The 22,198-nt window shown below is 43.2% G+C and overlaps 2 protein-coding genes across 2 annotated transcripts in view; one reads left to right on the plus strand and one right to left on the minus strand.

Moving 5' to 3' along the window:
- Positions 1–5,887, minus strand: part of WDR12 (WD repeat domain 12) — a 37,180-nt gene extending 31,293 nt beyond the window's left edge. Inside the window, exon 1 of the mRNA XM_089670553.1 lies at positions 5,732–5,887. Within this exon, the coding sequence (XP_089526679.1) occupies positions 5,732–5,772 (41 nt within the window). The 5' untranslated portion in view covers positions 5,773–5,887. The remainder of the gene's footprint in view (positions 1–5,731) is intronic.
- A 386-nt stretch (positions 5,888–6,273) lies between these two features.
- CARF (calcium responsive transcription factor) overlaps positions 6,274–22,198 on the plus strand; it is a 134,384-nt gene continuing 118,459 nt past the window's right edge. The window contains exon 1 of the mRNA XM_089670569.1: positions 6,274–6,317. The gene's annotated coding sequence lies outside the window, so the exon portion shown is untranslated. The remainder of the gene's footprint in view (positions 6,318–22,198) is intronic.

Raw genomic sequence — 22,198 nt, forward strand, 5'->3', positions numbered from 1 at the left:
TCATTTTTGCGGGGACCAGTGGAGCGATCGGTCAGCTACATTGATAAGGCAGAGATCAAGCTCAGTGGAAATCTGATCTGCTTACAATTGGAGGGGGTAGGGGATTGTTTAAATTGTGCTGAAAGCACTTCCAACCGCCTCTAGCTGGCGTTGTTTAATGAGGCGGACATATTTGCGTTTAGAGGCAAGCTGGATAACATGGTCTCTAAGAACAGCTTTGTAAGCTTCCCAGAGGGTGACAGGAGAAGAGACTGACCGTAAACGGAGCAGAAAGTACTCCTTAGATTTTTGCAGTAAGTCAACTAGGATTTCCTTTAGTGATAAAAGGGAATCGTTCATGACCCAGGAGAAAGGTGGGGGTTTACAAAGAAGGGAATGACAGACCACCAGAATAGGGTCATGGTCAGTCCATGGGGCCACAAGAATAGAAGCAGAGATCACCAAGGGAAGATGTTTACGCAGCATGAAGACGTGATCAATTCTGGAGTGTGAATGGTGTGGGTGAGAGTAGTGTGTGTAGTCCCTACCCAAAGGGTGGAGCTCCAGCCAGAGGTCTACCAAATCATGATGTTGCAAAGACTTAGAGAATTTTTGGGAATCAGAAGATGGAGAGGAACAGTCTGGAGGATACTTATCCCTAGAGCAGGGGTGGGCAACTGTGGCCCTCCAGCTGTTGGTGAACTACAAGTCCCATCATGCCTCTGCCTTTGGGAGTCATGCTTGTAACTGTCAGTTTTGCAATGCCTCATGAGACTTGTAGTTCTACAACAGCTGGAGGGTCACAGTTGCCCACCCCTGGCCTAGAGGGATTCAGGACTAAATTTGAATCACCCTCCAAGAGAGGGATACCTCTCTAGTGGGTTCTCAGGATAGCTCAGACATGGGTCAAAAAGGGTCCCAGGTTATGGTTAGGTGTATAGTAGGTCATAATTGTTATCTCCGCATCCTGAAGCATATCCTGTAGAAGATATCTACCATCTGTGTCAGTTATCCGTTTTGTGCAACGAAAAGGAACAGTTTTACGTAGGGCTAAGAGGACCCCTCTTTGTTTGGTTGGGCCAGTAGCCTGGTAAATATGAGGGTACCGTGCATTGAAATACTCAGGGCAAGAAGTAGTTGAAAAGGGAGTTTCCTGTAGGCATGCTATGTCTACAGTTTATGGTGTTTTCGGAGGTATCTAAAAAATTTCACTCCTTTTTGCGGGGAATTTATCCCCATGACAATGCAAAGTGAAAAAGAGAAAAAAAAAAATGCTGGAGCAGGTGGGACCAATATTATTGCAACAGCAGAACAACAGAAGCCTAAATGGCCATTCAGCAACCAGTAACTAAGAGCTCAATAACAATATAAACAATACAGCAAAATAGTCCAGACCTGGGGGGTCAGCAGTAGTACATTGCGGGCATAATCCCACAGAAGGTGATATTTGTCTCCTTTTTTTATGACCCTGCCATTAATTGTGGTGATGGGCTACTTCCTGCTTATCAGTGACAAAATTGTAAGCCAGGCCGCTTTAGGCCCCTTTTACATCTAGCTACAGTGAGTCCCTACCAGTGTTTAGTGTGCCTGGGTAGAAAAAGTTTTCTGCATTCCTAACCTACATCCCCAAGTGCACCAATCCCTAAACTCCAGTACCATTCAATACAGCATTCAGCCCCATTCAGCAGCATGCTGACATGGTCTTCGATAGGCTTTCCCTCCTGGGTGCACTAAACCGTCAGGAAGGATGCACTGCAGCTAGATAGCAATATGCACAAGAAGCCATCAAGAGTACAAAAACAAGGGACACCATTATACCCCCAACAGTCCTTGAGTTCAGCTGTTACCCATCACTGAAATTGCTGCAGCGGGACCCTTCCTCTCAAACCTCACCCCCACTGCAGCAATTACAGCGGGGAGTCTAATGCAGGGCATACAGGGCTATACACCTGGAATCCATGGTTGTTGCAGGGCAAACCCATTTTTTTTAATTGGCCTTGGCTGTAACGCTGCCCATACATTATACAATTTTCCTTTAGATTTACCAAAACCATATAATAGGACGTCAAACCTAAACACTTTCAATTTGTGTGCAATCAGGAAGGACCTTCCACTACACAGTTGAAGGTAAATCTAAAAGAAATTGAACAAGAATTATATAATGTATGGTCAGATTAAGTTGGCTTTGAAATGATCTCTAGTGTTGTCAATCTTTTTACTTTAAAGGATAAGTTCACCAACCTTTTTTCAGTGAAGGCACCCTTTAAAATTCTGCACAATCTTAAGGCACCCCAATCTATAATGCAAAAAAAGACAAAAAAAGACAAAAAAAAAACAAAACAAACTATTCTACACACATCCAGTACACCCAACGGTAGAGGTGATTTATTCTTCCAAAGCAAATACATCTTTGCACACTGGTTCCGACTAGTATTCCAATGTGTCTCTCTCATTTCCTCTCCCTCGCTCTGCCAACATGACCCTAGTGCTGACAGAGACGCAGGGCCGTGGAAAAGGGGGTACCACCAGTCCTCCTGTATGGGGCCCAGACCAGCAGGGAGACCCAGGCAGCTGGGTGAAAAGGATGTGGGCAGGGAGGGTTATCAGCACGGCATGGAATTATTGGAACCAATCCCCTGTACGGCTCTCCTTGCAGCAGCTGAATTCTTCTCCTCTCCCTCCCAGCTGCTACAGAGATAGTCATACAGGGGATTGGTTACAGTAATTGCTCCCTATCCCCACCATCACCCTCCCTGTGCACCATACATTTCCCTCTGCTACTCAGGCTTCCCCTGTGTGCTCCCATCCCCTGCAGTGCTGCCGGCTTCCCTCCTGTGCTTCCCATGGGCAGCTGCAAGCACACAATAGAATCCTTCTGAATGAAGAATGGGGGATGGGCCCAGTAAATATGTCACATTTACCAGCGCCTTTCTCTCTTGAATGAACACAATGAGTGACTGGTACTGATCACACAGTGTGCATTCATAACTGAAGCATTGTAAACTGTTTTTTTATTTGTTTTTTTTTAGAGGGGGCCCTGTCAGGCCAGCTGTATGGGGCCCCGTGGTTCCTAACAGCAGCTCTGCGGAGGGGCAGCGGAGGGCCAAACAAGGATGATGTGCATGTACCTAACGTCCTCTTTATCAACTGATGATGTCCTTGGTTGTTAGAATGTTGGCGGCTAGAAGGTCACAAAAGTGCACAATGCAATGAAAACCTGTGGCTTTGTGTACTAAAAGGCAGGATTGATCCACATGCTGACTTGTATACAATTTTTGGTCATTTTCCCAACGCACCCCTGAAGAAGCTCGAAGGCAAACTGACTGAGAAAGGCTGGTCTATCCAAAATGGTAAAAAAAAAAAAAAAGTTTTGAATCCAGTTCTACTTTAAACCCAAGGAAAAAACCCAGAAAGAGTCGTGAGATGATATAAACAGTACAGGTCTTTAAGCGTTCATCACCTGTACAGGCCTTGCCGCCTGCTAAAGGTTGGGGGGAACCCAAATGTAAACTGGGAAAACAATGGAATAAAAGGCGCACCAGCCTAGTGCATTAGCAGAGAGTGGAATTTTTATTAAAACACCAAAATATATACTCAAACAATTGTGTGTCAAAAGCATCATAATCTCCAAAGCGACCATGTCACCAAGTCAACTCCCAAACCTTAAGACCCTCAAATGGCTGACGCGTTTCAAGGAGTAGTCCCCTCTTCCTCAAAGCCGTTGGCTCTGAGGAAGAGGGAACTGTCCCTCGAAACACATCAGCCATCTAAGGGTCTTCTCAAGGCTTGGGAGGTGAGCTGGTCGCTTTGGAGATTATGATGCTTTTGACACATAAATTGTTTGAGTATATATTTTGGTGTTTTAATAAAAATTCTATTGTCAGGTAATGCACTAGGCTGGTGCACCCTTTATTCTATTGTTTTGCTACTTTAAACCCAATGATCACAAGCAATGCTTAAAGTGGAGCTCCAGGCTCCACAGCAATTTTTTTTTTTAAAAAACATCATGATTGTTATTACTTGTACTGAAATAATTGGCTAATGTTATAACTGTATTGATACCTGTTATTCTTACATCTGTAATCAAATCACAATCTTGTCAGAAGGCAGCGGCCATGGTAGATTTAGTTATTTATTTCAGGTACTTATATAGCACCGTCAATTTACACAGCACTTTACATATATATTGTACATTCACATCAGTCCCTAACCCTCAAGGGGTGTACAATCTAAGGTCCCTAACTCACATTCATACATACCCTGTTTCCCCGAAAATAAGACAGTGTCTTATATTAATTTTTGCTCCCAAAGAAGCGCTAGGTCTTATTTTCAGGGGATGTCTTATTTTTCCATGAAGGTACACATTTATTGTTAAATGAAAATAAAGGAAATGTATTACCTGTATACGGTACGGTAGTAGTCAACACAAACCAGACAAACTGTGAATCCTACAGTATCAAGAATTAACTCATTTATTCAATGACAATCATATCATCTTCTGGAACATCATCATAACAATCATCATAACAGGCAGTGTCACCAGAGACAGACCAGCACTCACCACCTTCGCCGCGTCCCATCCGCTCTGATCCTCCTGTTCTTCTACACGCATCTGCGAAAGTCTCCTCCTCTCTCCCGCACCCCGCGTTCACCGCTCACTCCGACCTCCGCTCCACCTCCACACAGCAGTGACGTCAGGACTCTGCGTAACGTCACTGGTTGCTAGACGCCAGTCGGGGTGGCCCTAGCAACCAGTTTACTGTAAATTAATTTTCATTCCGAGACAGAGCCTAGGGGGGGGACTTATATTTCACCCAGAAGGAAACCTGTAAGTAAGTCTTATTTTCGGAGGATGTTTTATTTTTGGGGAAACACGGTAGTAGGGTCATTTTAGACAGGAGCCAATTAATCTACCAGCATGTCTTTGGACTGTGGGAGCAAACCGGAGTACCCGGAGGAAACCCATGCAAGCACAGGTAGAACATGCAAACTCCAGGCAGGTGGTGCTATGGCTGGGATTTGAACCAACGACCCTAGTACTGTCAGGCAGAAATGCTAACCATTTAGCCACTGTGCTGCCCACATCTGAAGCCCGCTCTTGTTCACTTTCGGGATTCGGTGCAGCTGGCTACCCAGCATGCACCTTTCGATCTCCCATCTGGGCAGTTATGACACTACGCAGCGCAGTTTATTGATCGAAGGTTGCCATAGCAATGATGGCATCAGCAGAAGTTCCCACTATGTTGTTATGGCAACCTGTCAATCAGAAGCCCCGGAAGTCGGATGCGATCTGGGAAATAATGCGATTTTTAGTCAATTCGCTTGGACTCCTGGGATAGATAACGCCGATATCCCAGGAGTCTATGGGGAGCATCTTATGACGACACTGCCTAGGCAGCTGGACTGGAAGTGCTGCATACACAGATAAAAATAAGGTATTCAGACATAAAAAAAAATCTATTAATATCCATTAAGGTGGGCATGTAGATGAAAGCAACTTTTAAAAATGGGTGGAACCCTGCTTAAAGTGGGTTGCATTGCTTACATAATACAAAAGAGAAGAAAATGAAAGTTTACATTAGGGTCACAAAAACTGTTCTTTTACTGGACTCTCTTCCACAACAAACTGACATTTCTTAATTTAAGAACATATAGGGTAAAGCCGCGGTGTCAGTAGCAGTGCCCCTGTGCCTTGGCCGCGACAAATACATAGCAATGTCATAATAAATGTATACATTGACCATGAACTCACTTCTTATTCTGGGTGAAAAACCGAGCCTGGATCTGCGCCATAGCCAGGGACTGCCGAGGAACAAGATGCGACTACAGAGCTGTCCCCTTGCTTGATTACACAGATGAAGTGAACCACGTGTTACACGGAGCATGCCTGTCAGCTGAAAACATCGATCTGCAGCAACTCGTCAGGCCTGACCGTAAAGCAACACGAACATCCTACATTGTCTATTTTCTGTTTTTACTTTTAGCTAGGATTATATAAATGGCTCAGAATTACCATTATAAGCACCGACACCTTGTATAGTTACGTATCATGAATAAAACATATCTCTAACAACTAACATTTCCAAATAGATACATTAAACCTCAAAGTTAAATGACTTGATTGAAACACACATAAATAAACATGTTTCAAAGCCCCTGTAATGCCAGTCCCTGTTTTTTAGTTGAATTGCATGTTTTATATCTTAGTTGACACATACTTCCGGGTTGCGTTCCACGGTAGTATGGCGGCCGGAAGTGAAGGCGCCGCCTGGCTCTTTCTTCTACGCATGCGCACGTGTCCTGGTCTCCATGGTGGTGTCTGCGAAAGCCAAGACGAGGTTGAGTAGACTCGTTTTGAATTTTCTCTCCTTGGGTGACTGGATGACTCCCCTCCCCCTTTATATCGCTGTGGGGCCGGGTGGAGGTCGGCCTGAGTGCTGTGTTGGGGTGGTCGGTCGTCTGTGGTCGTCAGTTATTGTTTAGTAGTCGTCAAACATGGCGGTGTGCTGTGTGCAGACGATGTGTATGAGACTGGGGGCTGTGTCTGCTGCAGTCATACTGCCTGCCTTCTACATGGCAATCACCCAGACATTCACTGGACTTCCTCATCTGATGTGTTATTAATCATGCATTTGTAGTGACTGTGCCACATGGGGGAATATGAATACATTTCACAGCAAAAGACTACTAAAAGTAGAACTGAAGCCCAAACTTTTTATTTGCGACGAGTAATGCCGGCCATAGACAGTTAAATTTGGCTGATAAACGAAAAATCGGTCGTTACCACCAATGCTTACGAAAATCGTCCGTTTTTCGGATATTTTCCAGAATGACCGATAAAAGAAACGAGGGGGAACCGCGAAAATCGTCCGACAACATTGCCCCACTAACGGTGCAAATATCGGCCGATTTTTCTTTCAGGCGAAAATTCGGCCGATAAACCATCTATGGCCTGCCTAAGAGATAGTTGGAACCCCGGCTCTTTTGGCCTTAGGGGAGATTTTCCTTTGCTTCCTGTTTCATAGCCAAAACAGGAAGTGAGAGGAAATCCTTGCAAAGTGCGGAGAAATCCTTGGTAGTCACCAGAACTGGAAGAAGGATTAGCTGCATATCGGAGGATTGATGAGTATAGTGAATATTTATTCATCCATAGGACACCTAAAACACCAGGACATGTACAGGACTTGTTACTCACCAGAACTATTGGTAGTGTAATGAGTAGCTAGTGGTAGGTACGGGCAGAGAGCTGGAGAAAACATAGTTCCCACAATCCGCAGATCATGGCTGCACTGCTTTGCAGGCTCCTGTGACAAAATTTTTGTTCCTGCAAAAACACATGCATTTATTTATTTTGTTCGATGAACATGACCTTTAACCACTCGCCCTCCAGAGGATTTACCCCCCTTCCTGACCAGGCCATTGTTTTGCGTTATGGCGCGGAGTCACTTTAACTGACGATTGCGCGGTCATGCAACGCTGCACCCAAATTAAATTTACATCCTTTTTTCCCACGAATTGAGCTTTCTTTCGGTGGTACTTGATCGCCTGTGCGTTTTTAATTTTTTTCCTATAAAAAAAAAAAGCTACAATTTTGAGAAAAAGCAAAATTTTGGACTTTTTGCAATTAAACATGTCCAGTAAAAATATTTTAAAAATCTAATTTTTGTCATAAATTTACACCACAATGTATTCTGCTACATTTTTGCTAAATAAAAATCCTAATACGCACAAATTAAAAATGGTTTACATGAAAGTTATAGCGTCTACAAATGGCAGTATATATACTGGATTTTTTTTTTTTTTTTTACTAGTAATGGTGGCGATTATTGACTTCTAGCGAGACTGTGGCAGACATCCCCACTGACACCAATAGTGATCAGTGCTAAACATAAAAACACTGTACTAATGGCAATGAGCAGGAAGTGGTTAACATGAGGGGCGATCAAAGGGTTAATTGTCTGCAGAGAGTGTTTTACTAGGGGGCCGTGTCAGTGTGCTTTACTGTAATCACACTGCTCTGGATGGCTGTGCTGTGCACAGCCATCCAGAGCAGTGTGCCCGAGATGACAGAGAAGACTGTTGGTAAACAATCCTCCTCCCTGTTGGAGATCTTCGGAAATTACTGGGCGGGACCCGGCAATTGACTGCCACGGCCGCAAATGGTGCGGGTAGGGCTTGCTCGCATGCGCCCCCTGCCCGGAAATGCAAAGTCGTGTGTATATATACACGTGATTTTGCGCACCCGTGCCGCCCTGTAGCAGTATTTCGCTATAGGGCGAACAGGAAGCTGTTAGTACTTACCTGACGCTAGTCTGTGATTCTCCCACTGGCCTCTATGTCAGTGTCCTGTATTGATGTAGGGGCTAGCAGATGATTCCACAGAGTGCAGAGGGGGGACCACCAATACCACATGCCCACTATGCAGTAGACAGTAGCTTCTGAAGTTAGAAGTAGACACGTGCCATAGAACTTTGTTTTAAAGCAGATCTAAATCCAGAAAAGGAGTATATATCTGCTTACCAGTCCTTGAATGTAGTGGCTTTTTGTTTTTCATTCTCAGCTAGTACAGAAAATACCTCTTAATCTTGGCATAAATGTTCTGTCTTTGTCATTTCTTGTGAGTGTAAGGCCTCATGCCCACTGAACATCAAAAATGCTGCTTTTAGGAGAGAGTGGCTTTTTTTCTGCCCAGATGCTGCATTTCCTGGACACACTGGCAGTGTTTTCTTTCTGCCTCTAAATGCCCCTCCATGCTAGCCTATGTGTCCATGCACACACAGGTGTTTAGAGCAGAGAAAAACCCACTGCCAGTGTGTCCAGGAGCTGCAGCATTTTGGCAGAAAAAACAGCTTGACATGTGTAAATGCTCATTAATGCTAGGCACATCAAGCACTTGAGTGTTAGTTCAGTTCAATGGCCAGAATAAATTATTTTTTTTGGCTAATTAAATGAATTAATGCCCAAGTATTTGAAGTGTCTAGATGCTTCAAGTGTCTTTTGTGCCAAAACTCTACTGCCAAGGGGAAGAGTTGAACAAATGCTCTGTGTGCATGAGGCCTATAAGACAGTATAAATATTATCTTCCATGTGCAGCCTACTGATTCCATCAGTATCCATGTAATAGAGATGAACAGACTGATCTATTTGAAGTCCTGAACAGAGAGCCCTATGTAATCTTAGTGTTGAGTACAATAGAATTTCTGCACTCATCTGGTGACTGGTGCTAAGAGAGTTTACCCCAAGAGATGTCACTGTGTTGCCACTGAGCAGTGTAGGTCTTGGTGCTCACTTGTTCTAATTCTTGTATTAAATGTACAGTTGCAAGAAAAAGTATGTGAACCCCTTGGGATTACGTGGAGTTTTGCATGAATTGGGCATAAAATGTGCTCTGAACGTCATCTAAGTCACAATAGAAGAACACAGTCTGCTGAACATAATACTACACAAACATTAGATGTTGCCATGGTTTAATTGCACATAACATGTAAACATTCACAGTGCAGGGAGGAAAAAGTATGTGAGGCCCTAGCTTAATGACTTCTCCCAGAGCTAATTGGAGCCAGGAGTGAGCCAACCTTCACTCCAATCAGTGTGATGATATTGGATGTGTTGCTGACAGCTGTCCTGCCCTTAAAAAACACACACCTGTTTTGGGTTTACTGGTTTCAAGAAGCACTGTCTGATGTGAACCATGCCTCGCAGAAAAGAGCTCTCAGAAGACCTACGATCAAGAATTGTTGACTTGCATGAAGCTGGAAAGGGTTACAAAAGTATCTCCAAAAGCCTTGATGTTTATGTGTCCACGGTAAGACAGACTGTCTACAAATGGAGAAAGTTTAGCACTGTTGCTACTCTCCCTAGGCGCGGTCGTCCTGTAAAAATGACTGCAAGAGCACAGCGCAGAATGCTGCATGAGGTAAAGAAGAATCCCAGAGTGTCAGCTAAAGACCTACAGAAATCTCTGGCACATGCTAACATTTTTGTTGACACATCTACAATAAGGAAAACATTAAACAAGAATGGAGTACATGGGAGGACACCACGGAGTAAGCCATTGCTGTCCAAAAAGAATATTGCAGCACGTTTGAAGTTTGCAAAAAAGCACCTGGATGTTCCACAGCACTACTGGCAAAATATACTGTGGACAGATGAAACCAGGATTGAGTTGTTTGGGAAGAACACACAACACTATGTGTGGAGAAAAAAAGGCACAGCACACCAACATCAAAACCTCATCCCAACTGTAAAACATGGCGGAGGGAGCATCATGGTTTGGGGCTGCTTTGCTGCCTCAGGGCCTGGACGGATTGTTGTCATTGATGGGAAAATGAATTCCAGAGTTTATCAAGACATTTTGCAGGAAAACGTACGACCATCTGTCCGCCAACTGAAGCTCCGCAGAGGATGGGTGATGCAACAGGACAATGACCCAAAGCATACAAGTAATTCAACAAAACAATGGCTGCAACAGCACAGAATACGCCTTCTGGAGTGGCCCAGTCAGAGTCCTGACCTCAACCCGATTGAAATGCTGTGGCATGACCTTAAGAGAGCGATTCACACCAGACATCCCAAGAATATTGCTACACTGAAACAGTTTTGTGAAGAGGAGTGGTCCAAAATTACTCCAGATCTTTGTGCAGGTCTGATCTGCAACTACAGGAAACTTTTGGTTGAGGTTATTGCTGCCAAAGGAGGTTCAACCAGTTATTAAGTCCAAAGGTTCACATACGTTTTCCTCCCTGCACTGTGAATGTTTACATGTTATGTGCAATTAAACCATGGCAACATCTAATGTTTGTGTAGTATTATGTTCAGCAGACTGTGTTCTTCTATTGTGACTTAGATGACGTTCAGAGCACATTTTATGCCCAATTCATGCAAAACTCCACGTAATCCCAAGGGGTTCACATACTTTTTCTTGCAACTGTACTCCAAAAGAGCACAGTGGCTAAATGGTTCCACCTGGCAGTACTAGGGTCATTGGTTCGAATCCCAACCACAGCACCACCTGCCTGGAGTTTGCATGTTCTCCCTGTGTCTGCATGGGTTTTCTCCGGGTACTCCGGTTTCCTCCCACACTCCAAAGACATGCTGGTAGGTTAATTGGATCCTGTCTAAATTGGCCCTAGTATGTGTATGTATGAATGTGAGTTAGGGACCTTGAATTGTACACCCCTTGTGGGTTAGGGACTGATGTGAATGTACAATATATATGTAAAGCGCTGTGTAAATTGACAGCGCTATATAAGTACCAGAAATAATAAATAATGAGTCTAGCCTGCGTGACCACTATGACTGCTTTCATAGATGGTAAGATGAGTGTAGAAATAGAGAGGGACAGGAAGTGTGTTATACACATGATTAGCAGGTTAAAAATAAAGGGAAAAAAGTCTGTATGAAGGTTAAAAACCTTCAGACTGTACAACCACATAAAAAAAAAGATATTTAATGCAGCCACTAAGTACTGGTAAGCTTCAATATATTACATTTTTATTTTGGGGTTTAGATACTATTTATTTACATGTTCACACCAGGGAACCATGCTAAATACATGGCAGATGGTGTGTGTGGGAGAGACACAGTGCAGATGCGCCAATCTTGGCACGTTGAACTGTTTCCTTTTCTCTCACAGAACTATATTGAAATGTCAGTGCACAAAAAAAAAATTCTGCATGCATTACTTTTACTCAGTGCACACAAAGCCAACTCTGTGGTGTCAACTGACACTACAGGAAATAAGACATTTTGCCTTGTTTGTGCATCAGGGCTGCACTGGAAATAGCTGCTAGTATAGCCCCAATGGATCTAGTGTGAAAAAACCATTAGGGCTTGTTTGTATAAATTCTTTTTTAAGCAAAAGTCTTTAAAAAATATTCTTAATATGTGCTTGAAGTCTTTTACTGAGCGTGTTAGGGCTCATTTACACCAGCCTGCTGGTTATGCTCAATATAGCACATACAGGTGAAACAAAAAATTAGAATATCGTGCAAAAGTTCATTTATTTCAGTAATGCAACTTAAAAGGTGAAACTAATATATGAGATAGACTCATTACATGCAAAGCAAGATAGTTCAAGCCGTGATTTGTCATAAGTGTGGTGATTATGGTTTACAGCGCATGAAAACCCCAAATCCAAAATCTCAGAAAATTAGAATATTGTGAAAAGGTGCAATATTCTAGGCTCAAAGTGTCCCATTCTAATCAGCTAATTAAGCCATAACACCTGCAAAGGGTTCCTGAGCCTTTAAATGGTCTCTCAGTCTGGTTCAGTAGGAATCACAATCATGGAAAAGACTGCTGACCTGACAGTTGTGTAGAAAACCATCATTGACACCCTCCATAAGGAGGGAAAGCCTCAAAAGGTAATTGCAAAAGAAGTTGGATGTTCCCAAAGTGCTGTATCAAAGCACATTAATGGAAAGTTATGTGGAAGGGAAAAGTGTGGAAGAAAAAGGTGCACAAGCAGCAGGGATGACCGCAGCCTGGAGAGGATTTTCAGGATAAGGCCATTCAAAAGTGTTGGGGACTTTCACAAGGAGTGGACTGAGGCTGGAGTCAGTGCATCAAGAGCCACCACACACAGACGAATCCTGGATATTGGCTTCAAATGTCGTATTCCTCTTGTCAAGCCGCTCCTGAACAACAAACAACGTCAGAAGCGTCTTACCTGGGCTAAAGAAAAACAGACCTGGTCTGTTGCTCAGTGGTCCAAAGTCCTCTTTTCTGATGAGAGCAACTTGTGCATCTCATTTGGAAACCAAGGACCCAGAGTATAGAGGAAGAATGGAGAGGCACACACTGCAAGATGCTTAAAATCCAGTGTGAAGTTTCCACAGTCTGTGTTGATTTGGGGAGACATGTCATCTGCTGGTGTTGGTCAACTGTGCTTCATTAAGTCCAGGGTCAACACAGCCGTCTACCAGGAGATTTTGGAGCACTTCATGCTTCCTTCCGCAGACGAGCTTTATGGGGATGCTGACTTCATTTTCCAGCAGGACTTGGCACCTGTCCACACTGCCAAAAGCACCAAAACCTGGTTCAATGACCGTGAGATTACTGTGCTTGATTGGCCAGCAAACTCGCCTGACCTGAACCCCATTGAGAATCTATGGGGCATTGCCAAGAGAAAGATGAGAGACATAAGACCGAACAATGCAGAAGAGCTGAAGGCCGCTATTGAAGCATCCTAGTCTTCCCTAACACCTCAGCAGTGCCACAGTCTGATAGCTTCCATGCCACGCCGCATTGAGGCAGTAATTAGTACTGATGTACTGAGTACATATGTACTGAGTACATATGCATGCTTATACTTTTCAGAGGTCCGATATTGTTCTATGTACAATCCTTGTTTTATTGATTGCATGTAATATTCTAATTTTCTGAGATTGTGGATTTGGGGTTTTCATGAGCTGTAAGCCATAATCATCACAGTTATGACAAATCATGGCTTCAGCTATCTTGCTTTGCATATAATGAGACTATCTCATATATTAGTTTCACCTTTTAAGTTGCATTACTGAAATAAATGAACTTTTGCACGATATTCTAATTTTTCGAGTTTCACCTGTATGTATTGTGAAAGGTGTTGTATTGCTTTGTTGTAAGCATTGCACTGTATACTTTTTTAACTTTCCTAAATTGTCCCAAAATAATATTTTACTCAAATCTATGCACCATAGCGTGTTGTGACACACTGAAGTATGTTGACAAGTGTTGCGTTCCACTGACTATAAATGCAGACATGCTTTATTTTTATGTAATGCACTTTGCTGTGGATGAATGATATGAACAGGACGCAGAAAACAAGGTGAGAAGGTAAAGGGCTGGTGATGGGACTGGCAACAAGGACCTGACCTGAAGTCATCAGGAGGTGGGGGGACTGTCCCCACTTTTTTTGTGTATGTAATATGGAAATATGTTATAGATAAACTTGTAAGGGTATAATTTTTAACTTGAACATAACAGCAGTAAAAATAATTTATAAAACATTTGTAATATATCACAATGACTATTGATTTATCCCTTTGGGATTCCCAAATTGGGAGAAGTCATTTAAACTAATTCACAGATACACTTTATTGCCAAAAGTATTAGGACGCCTGCCTTTACATGCACATGAACTTTTATGGCATCCCAGTCTTAGTCCATAGGGTTTAATATTGAGTTGGTCCACCCTTTGCAGCTATAACAGCTTCACCACTTCTGGGAAAACTGTCCACAAGGTTTAGGAGTGTGTCTATGGGAATGTTTGACCATTCTTCCAGAAGTGCATTTGTGAGGTCAGGCACTAATATCAGACGAGAAGGCCTGGCTCGCAGTCTCCGCTTTTATTCATCCCAAAGGTGTTCTATCGGGTCGAGGTCAGGACTCTGTGCAGACCAGTCAAGTTCCTCCACCCAAAACTCCCTCATCCATGTCTTTATGGACCTTGCTTTGTGCCCTGGTGCGCAGTCATGTTGGAACAGGAAGGGCTCATCCCCAAAGTTGGGAGCATGAAATCGTCTAAAATGTCTTGGCATGCTAAGGCCTTAATAGTTCCCTTCACTAGAACTAAGAGGCCAAGCCCAACCCCTGAAAAACAACCCCACACCAATCCCCCCTTCACCAAACGTTATACCTTGCTCAATGCAGTCAGGCAAGTACCGTTCTCCTGGCAACCAGCAAACCCAGAAACATCCATCAGATTGCCAGACAGAGAAGCGTGATTCATCACTCCAGGGAACACAGCTCCACTGCTTTAGAGTTCAGTGGCAGCATTCCTTACACCACTGCATCTGACGCTTTGCATTGCACTTGGTGATGTAAGGCTTGGATGCAGCTGCTTGGCCATGGAAACCCATTCCATGAAGCTCTCTAGGCACTGTTGTTGTGCTAATCTGAAGGCCACACAAAGTTTGGAGGTCATTAGCTATTGACTCTGCAGACAGTTGGTGACTTCTGCGCACTGTGCATTTCAGCATGCGCTGACCCTGCTCTGTCATTTTGCGTGGCTTACCACTTCGTGGCTGAGTTGCTGTTGCTCCCAGTTGCTTCCACTTTGTTATAATACCACTAACAGTTGACCGTGGAATATTTAGTAGTAAGGAAATTTCACGGATGGACTTATTGCACAGGTGGCAACCTATCACAGTACCACGCTTGAATTCACTGAGCTCCTGAGTATGATCTATTCTTTTACAAATGTTTGCAGGAGGAGTCTGCATGCCTAGGTGGCTGATTTTTATACATCTGTTGCCGTGGAGGTGATTGGAACACCTGAATCCAATGACTTGGAGGGGTGTCCCAATACGTTTTGCAATCTAGTGTATATGAGGTTCCTTGAGAAATTGCTGCTTTTCCCAAAGCATCTTCTAAGATGGTTACAAGAGATATACTGTCTCCTCCCCTACAGGAAACACAATAGTGACACAATTTAAGTGCCCCTCCCTTCCCCTCATCCTGTATTATTGTGTTTCCAAACTTCAGGTGAGCAGATCACTAGGTTTTTTGTTTTTCTGTTGGTGCAGGTAATTGTGGTTGCCTACCTTTCCTCTCTAGTCCTGGGAGTCCTGCCTGTGGGTATAGTCCACCAGAGTATGATTCTGTACAGTCACACCAGAGGAGATTTTAGTTTTTTGTGTTACCTGGATCTTGCTCCTGCCTTCTAGCCTGAGGACCAACTCCAGAAGCTCCCTTTTTGATCCTGCCATTGTGCGGTGAACCTGAGTAGGGGGGTGTAACAACTGTGCACACTAGGGACATGAAAGCTGTAGGCGACGGCCATCTTGTTAAAGTTTCATTTTGTTTTTCATTAACAATGATCTTCCTCCCCTCCCTCCTACTGAAAAATGTGGAATTTGTAATTTTTACCGAACTTCAAAAGCGCCTGTTATCTTAACCAAAACACAATAGATGCAGGGACCAGACCTGGTCAGAGCTGTAAACAGCCAATTAGTCTTAGCAGCATGTCTGTTTCCAGGAATCATGGAAAACTCTTTCCACTGCCCTGTCGTAAAACAATAATAATTCAGGCAAGCAGTTACACATGACGTGTAAGGTCATTTAAGCTCTAGGAATGTAGAGCGTGCCATAAAACGTCTATTCCACAACCTAACAATTCCACATACAATTCAGAGAATGCAACAGGAACAGGACACATTAATATTATGTATATATTTGAATGGGGAATATCATATCGAATAAATCAAGGCTATACATGACTACCCTAGCACATACAAAAGGAGAGAAAGCAGTCGCCTCCCTCCTGGGTGACAAAGGTATGCTGTGTTTGGTATCCTTGAATACAAAATAGAATTTTGAATATTATTCTGCCATCCTCTAAAATACCACCTGCACATATTTGAAGTTATTAATATTAGTATAAAACTGTATTTTGGAATTGGTTGTAAACGTAGTGGCCTCTCAGCACCCATCCCTTAAACCAGATTATTGGTCAGTTGGTCTCTGTCCATACCCCCTTGCTATCACAGAAAAGGGACTGACAGGATCTAGTAAAAAAAAACTTGTTATATCATCAACCAAGGAACACCTGAGAGAGCCATTTTTGCTTGGACAGTTGGTATCTGCTCAAACCAAGTACCTTGCAAGTATTCTTCCTTCTTAACTCCTTTTTTTTATTTCTCTATTGCGTTATTGTTCTCTTTATGTATTTGTAACATCCTTTTCTGGAAATATTTTACCTGCACCATTTGACCTTTTCATTAATAAACCTTATTTTGAAAAGTTAAAATTATCTCTAAGGCTTTTAATGCAAACTAAAGAATCCCTGTCTCTTGAAGAGTGCTACGGTATATAATAACCCTCTGAATATACCTGTCCATGGTAACAGTGTGTATTACAGACGTTTATTGTTCAAATTTGTTCTTGCTAACATTGTGAAGGGCTTATAGTCCCAAAGGTATCTGGTGGCAGTTTGGAGTTTGAAGGGTTAATTGTGTAACGGTGATAATCGCTCTCTGGCTGCTGGCACCTGGATTGTGGTCCCAGGAGCTGGAAAATCTCTATGCAGGGTGCAGCTGAGGGTGGCATTGTTCAAGTGACAGTGCGGTGTGAGATTGGCTGGTCCTTTGTCAGGAGTTAGTGAGAAGGGAGGGTGTCCGGTACCGTGTTCATCACATATTGGCTGTCAGCGTACGTGGGATAGTTCTGCATTAGAGCATTTAGTGCTGTTTTAGGAATTAGCTCTACACTGAAGAATTGTAACCTTTGTGGAAACAGTCCTTAGAGACAAACTGGTGCATATTTTTGTTTTGTTTCTTTAAAAGAGACATACAGCAACAGCTCCTTCCTATGTCTACTTTCTTTTCTGTCTTTTCTTCTTGCAATTATGCTTAGTTTACCAGAATACAAGAGAATGAGCAAAAATGATTTATGTGCCGAGTTTGAAGCAAGAGTAATTGATGTCAGTGGCAAGAATTGTGAAAGTTTGATTCTTGCCCTACAAGAGTATGATATCCTGGCATAACCACAGACACCAGCTCCTGGGGTTGGTTGGCTCATTTGGGTTCTTGCTGCACTCAGGGAACTAGAGATTCGGATCTAGAGGATGCGTCCTCCAATTTCAGAGAACTAATAGCGGTAGCATTGGCTCTAAGGGCCTTCTCGGATTCCATCCAGTCAGGACGTGTTCATTTTTTCAGACAATGTCATGACAGTGGCTTATTTGAATTAGCAGGGTGGCACAAGATCTCCAAAATTACTTGCCCTAGCTCTGGAGATTCTTATTTGGGCAGAGGGTTGTCTGAAATCTCGGAGAGTGGTCCATCTCAGGGGGTCAGACAATATTGCTGATTTTCTCAGCAGGAACTCAGTACATCAGGGGGAATGGGAACTGAATTCGGAGGTTTTCACACAGATTACTGATCGGTGGGGTGTCCTGGAGGTGGATCTGTTTGCCTCCTCTGGGAACAGGAAAGTCTAGGACATCTTTTCTCTAGGGAGTCTCGAGCCTTAGGGGCAGATGCTTTGACGCAGAAGGTTTCTATTGGCTATGGAGAGACAGACCCCTAGGGTGCTTAAGACGGTTTCTCTGTGGGATCTGTCCCTAGTCTTAAATGCTCTCACAAAGGCTCTGTTCGAGCACTTGACAAACTGTTCTTTATTGTAATGGCTAGCAAAAAGGCCATCTTACCAAAAAGACACTTCAGCCAGAAGAGTGGGGGACTTGCAGTCTTTTTTCGTACAAGGATCCTTATTTAGGCATTTTTTTGAGAAAAGGGACATTTTGAGACCTGATCCTATTTACCTTCCTAAAGTTTCATCAGATTTTTACCGTTCTCAGATAGTTACGTTGCCTTCTTTCTGCAGCTCCCCCAGGAATGAGAAGGAGACATTATTTAGTTTTTTAGATGTCAGCAGATGTTAGAATATTTGAAAGTGACCAGAAATTTCAGAAGATCAAGCCATCTTCTTGTTCTTTTCAGTGGTCCTAGGAAAGGTCTTTGTGCTTCAAAAAGTTATATTGCCAGATGGATTTGCAAAACTATTTTGTGTACGTACAAGAGCTTGGGCCTGCAGCCTCCTTCCAGAGTGCGTGCACATTCTACAAGAGCCTTTTCAGCCTCCTGGGCAGAGAGAGCAGGTGCTTCATGGGAAGACACTTCCAGAGCAGCAGTTTGGTCAAATAACCATGCCTTTGTTAAACACTACCATTTGGAACTTCTTTCTAGCCAGGACTTGGTCTTTGGAAGGAAAGTTCTACAGGCAGTGGTTCTTCCCTAAGGTAGGAATATTTCTTGTTTATCTTCTCATGTAGCCCTCCTGGAAGACGCTTTGGGAAAACCACAGTTACTTATCGGTAACAGTCTTTCCAGGAGTCTTCCAGGATGGTGTCCTAATTCCCACCCTTTGTTTTTCCTCATGCTGTGATGGTGATGGGGTATGATTTTGGTGTTTTCCACTCCTGTAAACTGGTTACGGTTTTCTTTCCTAATTACTGAGGACAAGGGGGAGGAGGGGGTTTTACATTGTGTCACTATTTTATATCCTGTAGGGGAGGAGCCACATCTTTTATGTAGCCGTCCTGGAAGACTCCCAGAAAGAGTTAGTAACCGTTTGAATCCAGAAAAAGGCAGAATAAGACTGGAGCAGACAGAATAAAGAGCATTGCACATGACAACCAATTGGCTTCTAGCCCTTATCTTCAAAGCTTTATGTGACAATAAACTCTGGTTTAAAGAATATATTCTATTCAAGTATGTATCCCTACTCAAAAAGTACCTTCTATTCCTCTCAGCTCCAACTCCAAATGCCTTTTTTTTTTTTTTTTGCTGTCGGAGGTTGAGTAGATTTGTTCTCCATGGCCGCACTGTTACTGCTCTAAGAAGGAGCATAGCCACCCACTCTTGCTTGCTCCCAAGTTGGACTTAGGGATGTGTAGAGTGCATAGAGCCAGTGCATTTCAGCACACGTGTGCTGCTCGTTTCAAGGAGGGAAAAATGAGAGGTTTGGGAACTCATGGAGGACTTTACAAGGAGGCAGAAAAACGCCATAAGAAACGATTTCATGAAACAGATTGCAGGGTTATTAATTAATTGAAAAAATTATCATTTTTGAAAAATAAATTTATTATTTAGTCAGTGTTAATTTAGTTGAACAAGTTGAGGCTAGAAGCTGTTTGGCTACTATGCACATATGCTCCAGAGTTTGTCTGCACCAGTTTAGTAAATTCCCTCCAGAGACATTTCTGGCTAAATATGTCTGAAAGGAAAGAAAATTCCTTCTTCTAAATATGGCAGTTGGATTACATTCTGAATCCCACATACACCACTGAACTGCATACTGTCACAAACTATGCGGAAATACTACCAGTGGGCCTATAATTTAGAAAAGCTGTCTTTCCATTCTCTTGTTTTCATGTCCTCCTCCAGTGTTTTCCTTGTTCATGTTCCATTTAGGTAGCACATGACAAACAGATGACGCATGAATTTAGACAGACAGTAACAAAAGTATACCACCCAACTCCTTTGTCCATGCTAAGACTACTTGTATATTTAAGCAGGCCATAGATTATGCAATTTTTTTCCACCATGGGTGGAATTTCCCCATCAACGCATGTCCGAAAAAGGTCTGCCAATCGGCTTCTGATCAGCACGCTCAGCCAATGGCTGAGAGTGCTGACCAGTGTGTTCTGGTGGCGGGGCAGCCCCCCTGTCAGAACACAATAGCAAAGCAAGGGAAAAAAAAACTTGACAGATCGCTGTACTAAAACAAGTGATGTTAGTACAGCGATCTGTCAAGTTTTTTTTTTCATTCAGCCCGCTAGGTTAATCGAAAAAAACAATAGTGTGTATGGGGCATTAAAAGACATACAGGGTAGATTAAACATTTCTCAGCCTGTAAGTTACAGGCGACTCAGTAGGGCTGGCTGTCCTAGGTAAAGATATACACCACTTTCCATGGATTAAAGAGGTGCATGAACAGTCAAATGGCACAGTGGTAGAGAATATACTGTCTGACTTTATGGTCAAAGATTGCTTTCACAAAGGGATATACACATATAGAGATGAGCGAATCGAAGTATCCGAAGTGGAATTCGAGTCGAATATCGGAAAAATTTCGATTCGTGCCGAATCCGAAAAACAGCCTAATTCGGACGCGCGAATCGAAATTTTTCCGAAAATGGCGGCTGACATGTGCGGCGACGGAGCGGGGATGTCGGGGAAGGCGCGCAGACAAGGCGCGCTGCCCCATAATGCATTCCTCAACGACATGTGATCGCATCAGCCAATCAGCAGCCAGCCAGCCAGCACTGTGTAATGGTCGAGGTATATATAGCGGCCATTTTGGAAATCTTCATTTGCCTGCAGTCATTGAACAGAGGCAGACCGCTCTGTACTAGGGACAGGGACAGAGTTAGGGCCACAGAAACGAGAATTGGGGACAGAGAGAAGTTACTTAGGGACAGAGAACCATTACTCAGGGACACAGACTTGTTAATGAGGGCCACAGAATCGTTATTTAGGGACAAAGAAACGCTAGTTAGGGCCACAGAATTCATACTCAGGGACAGACAGAATTGTTACTCAGTGCCAGAGAATTGTTACTTAGGGCCACAGAAACGTTATTAGGGCCACAGAATTTTTACTCAGGGACAGACAGAATTGTTACTGAGTGCCAGAGAATTGTTACTCAGGGACAGACAGAATTGTTACTGAGTGCCAGAGAATTCTTACTCAGGGCCACAGAATTCATTCTCAGGGACAGACAGAATTGTTACTCAGGGACAGACAGAATTGTTACTGAGTGCCAGAGAATTGTTACTCAGGGACAGACAGAATTGTTACTGAGTGCCAGAGAATTGTTACTCAGGGACAGACAGAATTGTTACTGAGTGCCAGAGAATTGTTACTCAGGGACAGACAGAATTGTTACTGAGTGCCAGAGAATTGTTACTCTCACAGACACAAAATTGTTACTTGCACAGACACAGAATTGTTACTTGCACAGACACACAATTGTTACTCAGGGCCACAGAATTCATACTCAGGGACAGACAGAATTGTTACTGAGTGCCAGAGAATTCTTACTCAGGGCCACAGAATTCATACTCAGGGACAGACAGAATTGTTACTCAGGGACAGACAGAATTGTTACTGAGTGCCAGAGAATTGTTACTCAGGGACAGACAGAATTGTTACTGAGTGCCAGAGAATTCTTACTCAGGGACAGACAGAATTGTTACTGAGTGCCAGAGAATTGTTACTCTCACAGACACAAAATTGTTACTTGCACAGACACAGAATTGTTACTCGCACAGAGACAGAATTGTTACTCAGGGCCACAGAATTCATACTCAGGGACAGACAGAATTGTTACTGAGTGCCAGAGAATTGTTACTCAGGGACAGACAGAATTGTTACTGAGTGCCAGAGAATTGTTACTCTCACAGACACAAAATTGTTACTTGCACAGACACAGAATTGTTACTTGCACAGACACACAATTGTTACTCAGGGCCACAGAATTCATACTCAGGGACAGACAGAATTGTTACTGAGTGCCAGAGAATTCTTACTCAGGGCCACAGAATTCATACTCAGGGACAGACAGAATTGTTACTCAGGGACAGACAGAATTGTTACTGAGTGCCAGAGAATTGTTACTCAGGGACAGACAGAATTGTTACTGAGTGCCAGAGAATTGTTACTCTCACAGACACAAAATTGTTACTTGCACAGACACAGAATTGTTACTTGCACAGACACACAATTGTTAC

Source organism: Staurois parvus, unplaced genomic scaffold (assembly GCF_062004578.1).
Source record: "Staurois parvus isolate SC_StPar_1 unplaced genomic scaffold, SC_StPar_1.0 ptg000011l, whole genome shotgun sequence".
In the NCBI taxonomy this organism is placed as follows: Eukaryota; Metazoa; Chordata; class Amphibia; order Anura; family Ranidae; genus Staurois; species Staurois parvus.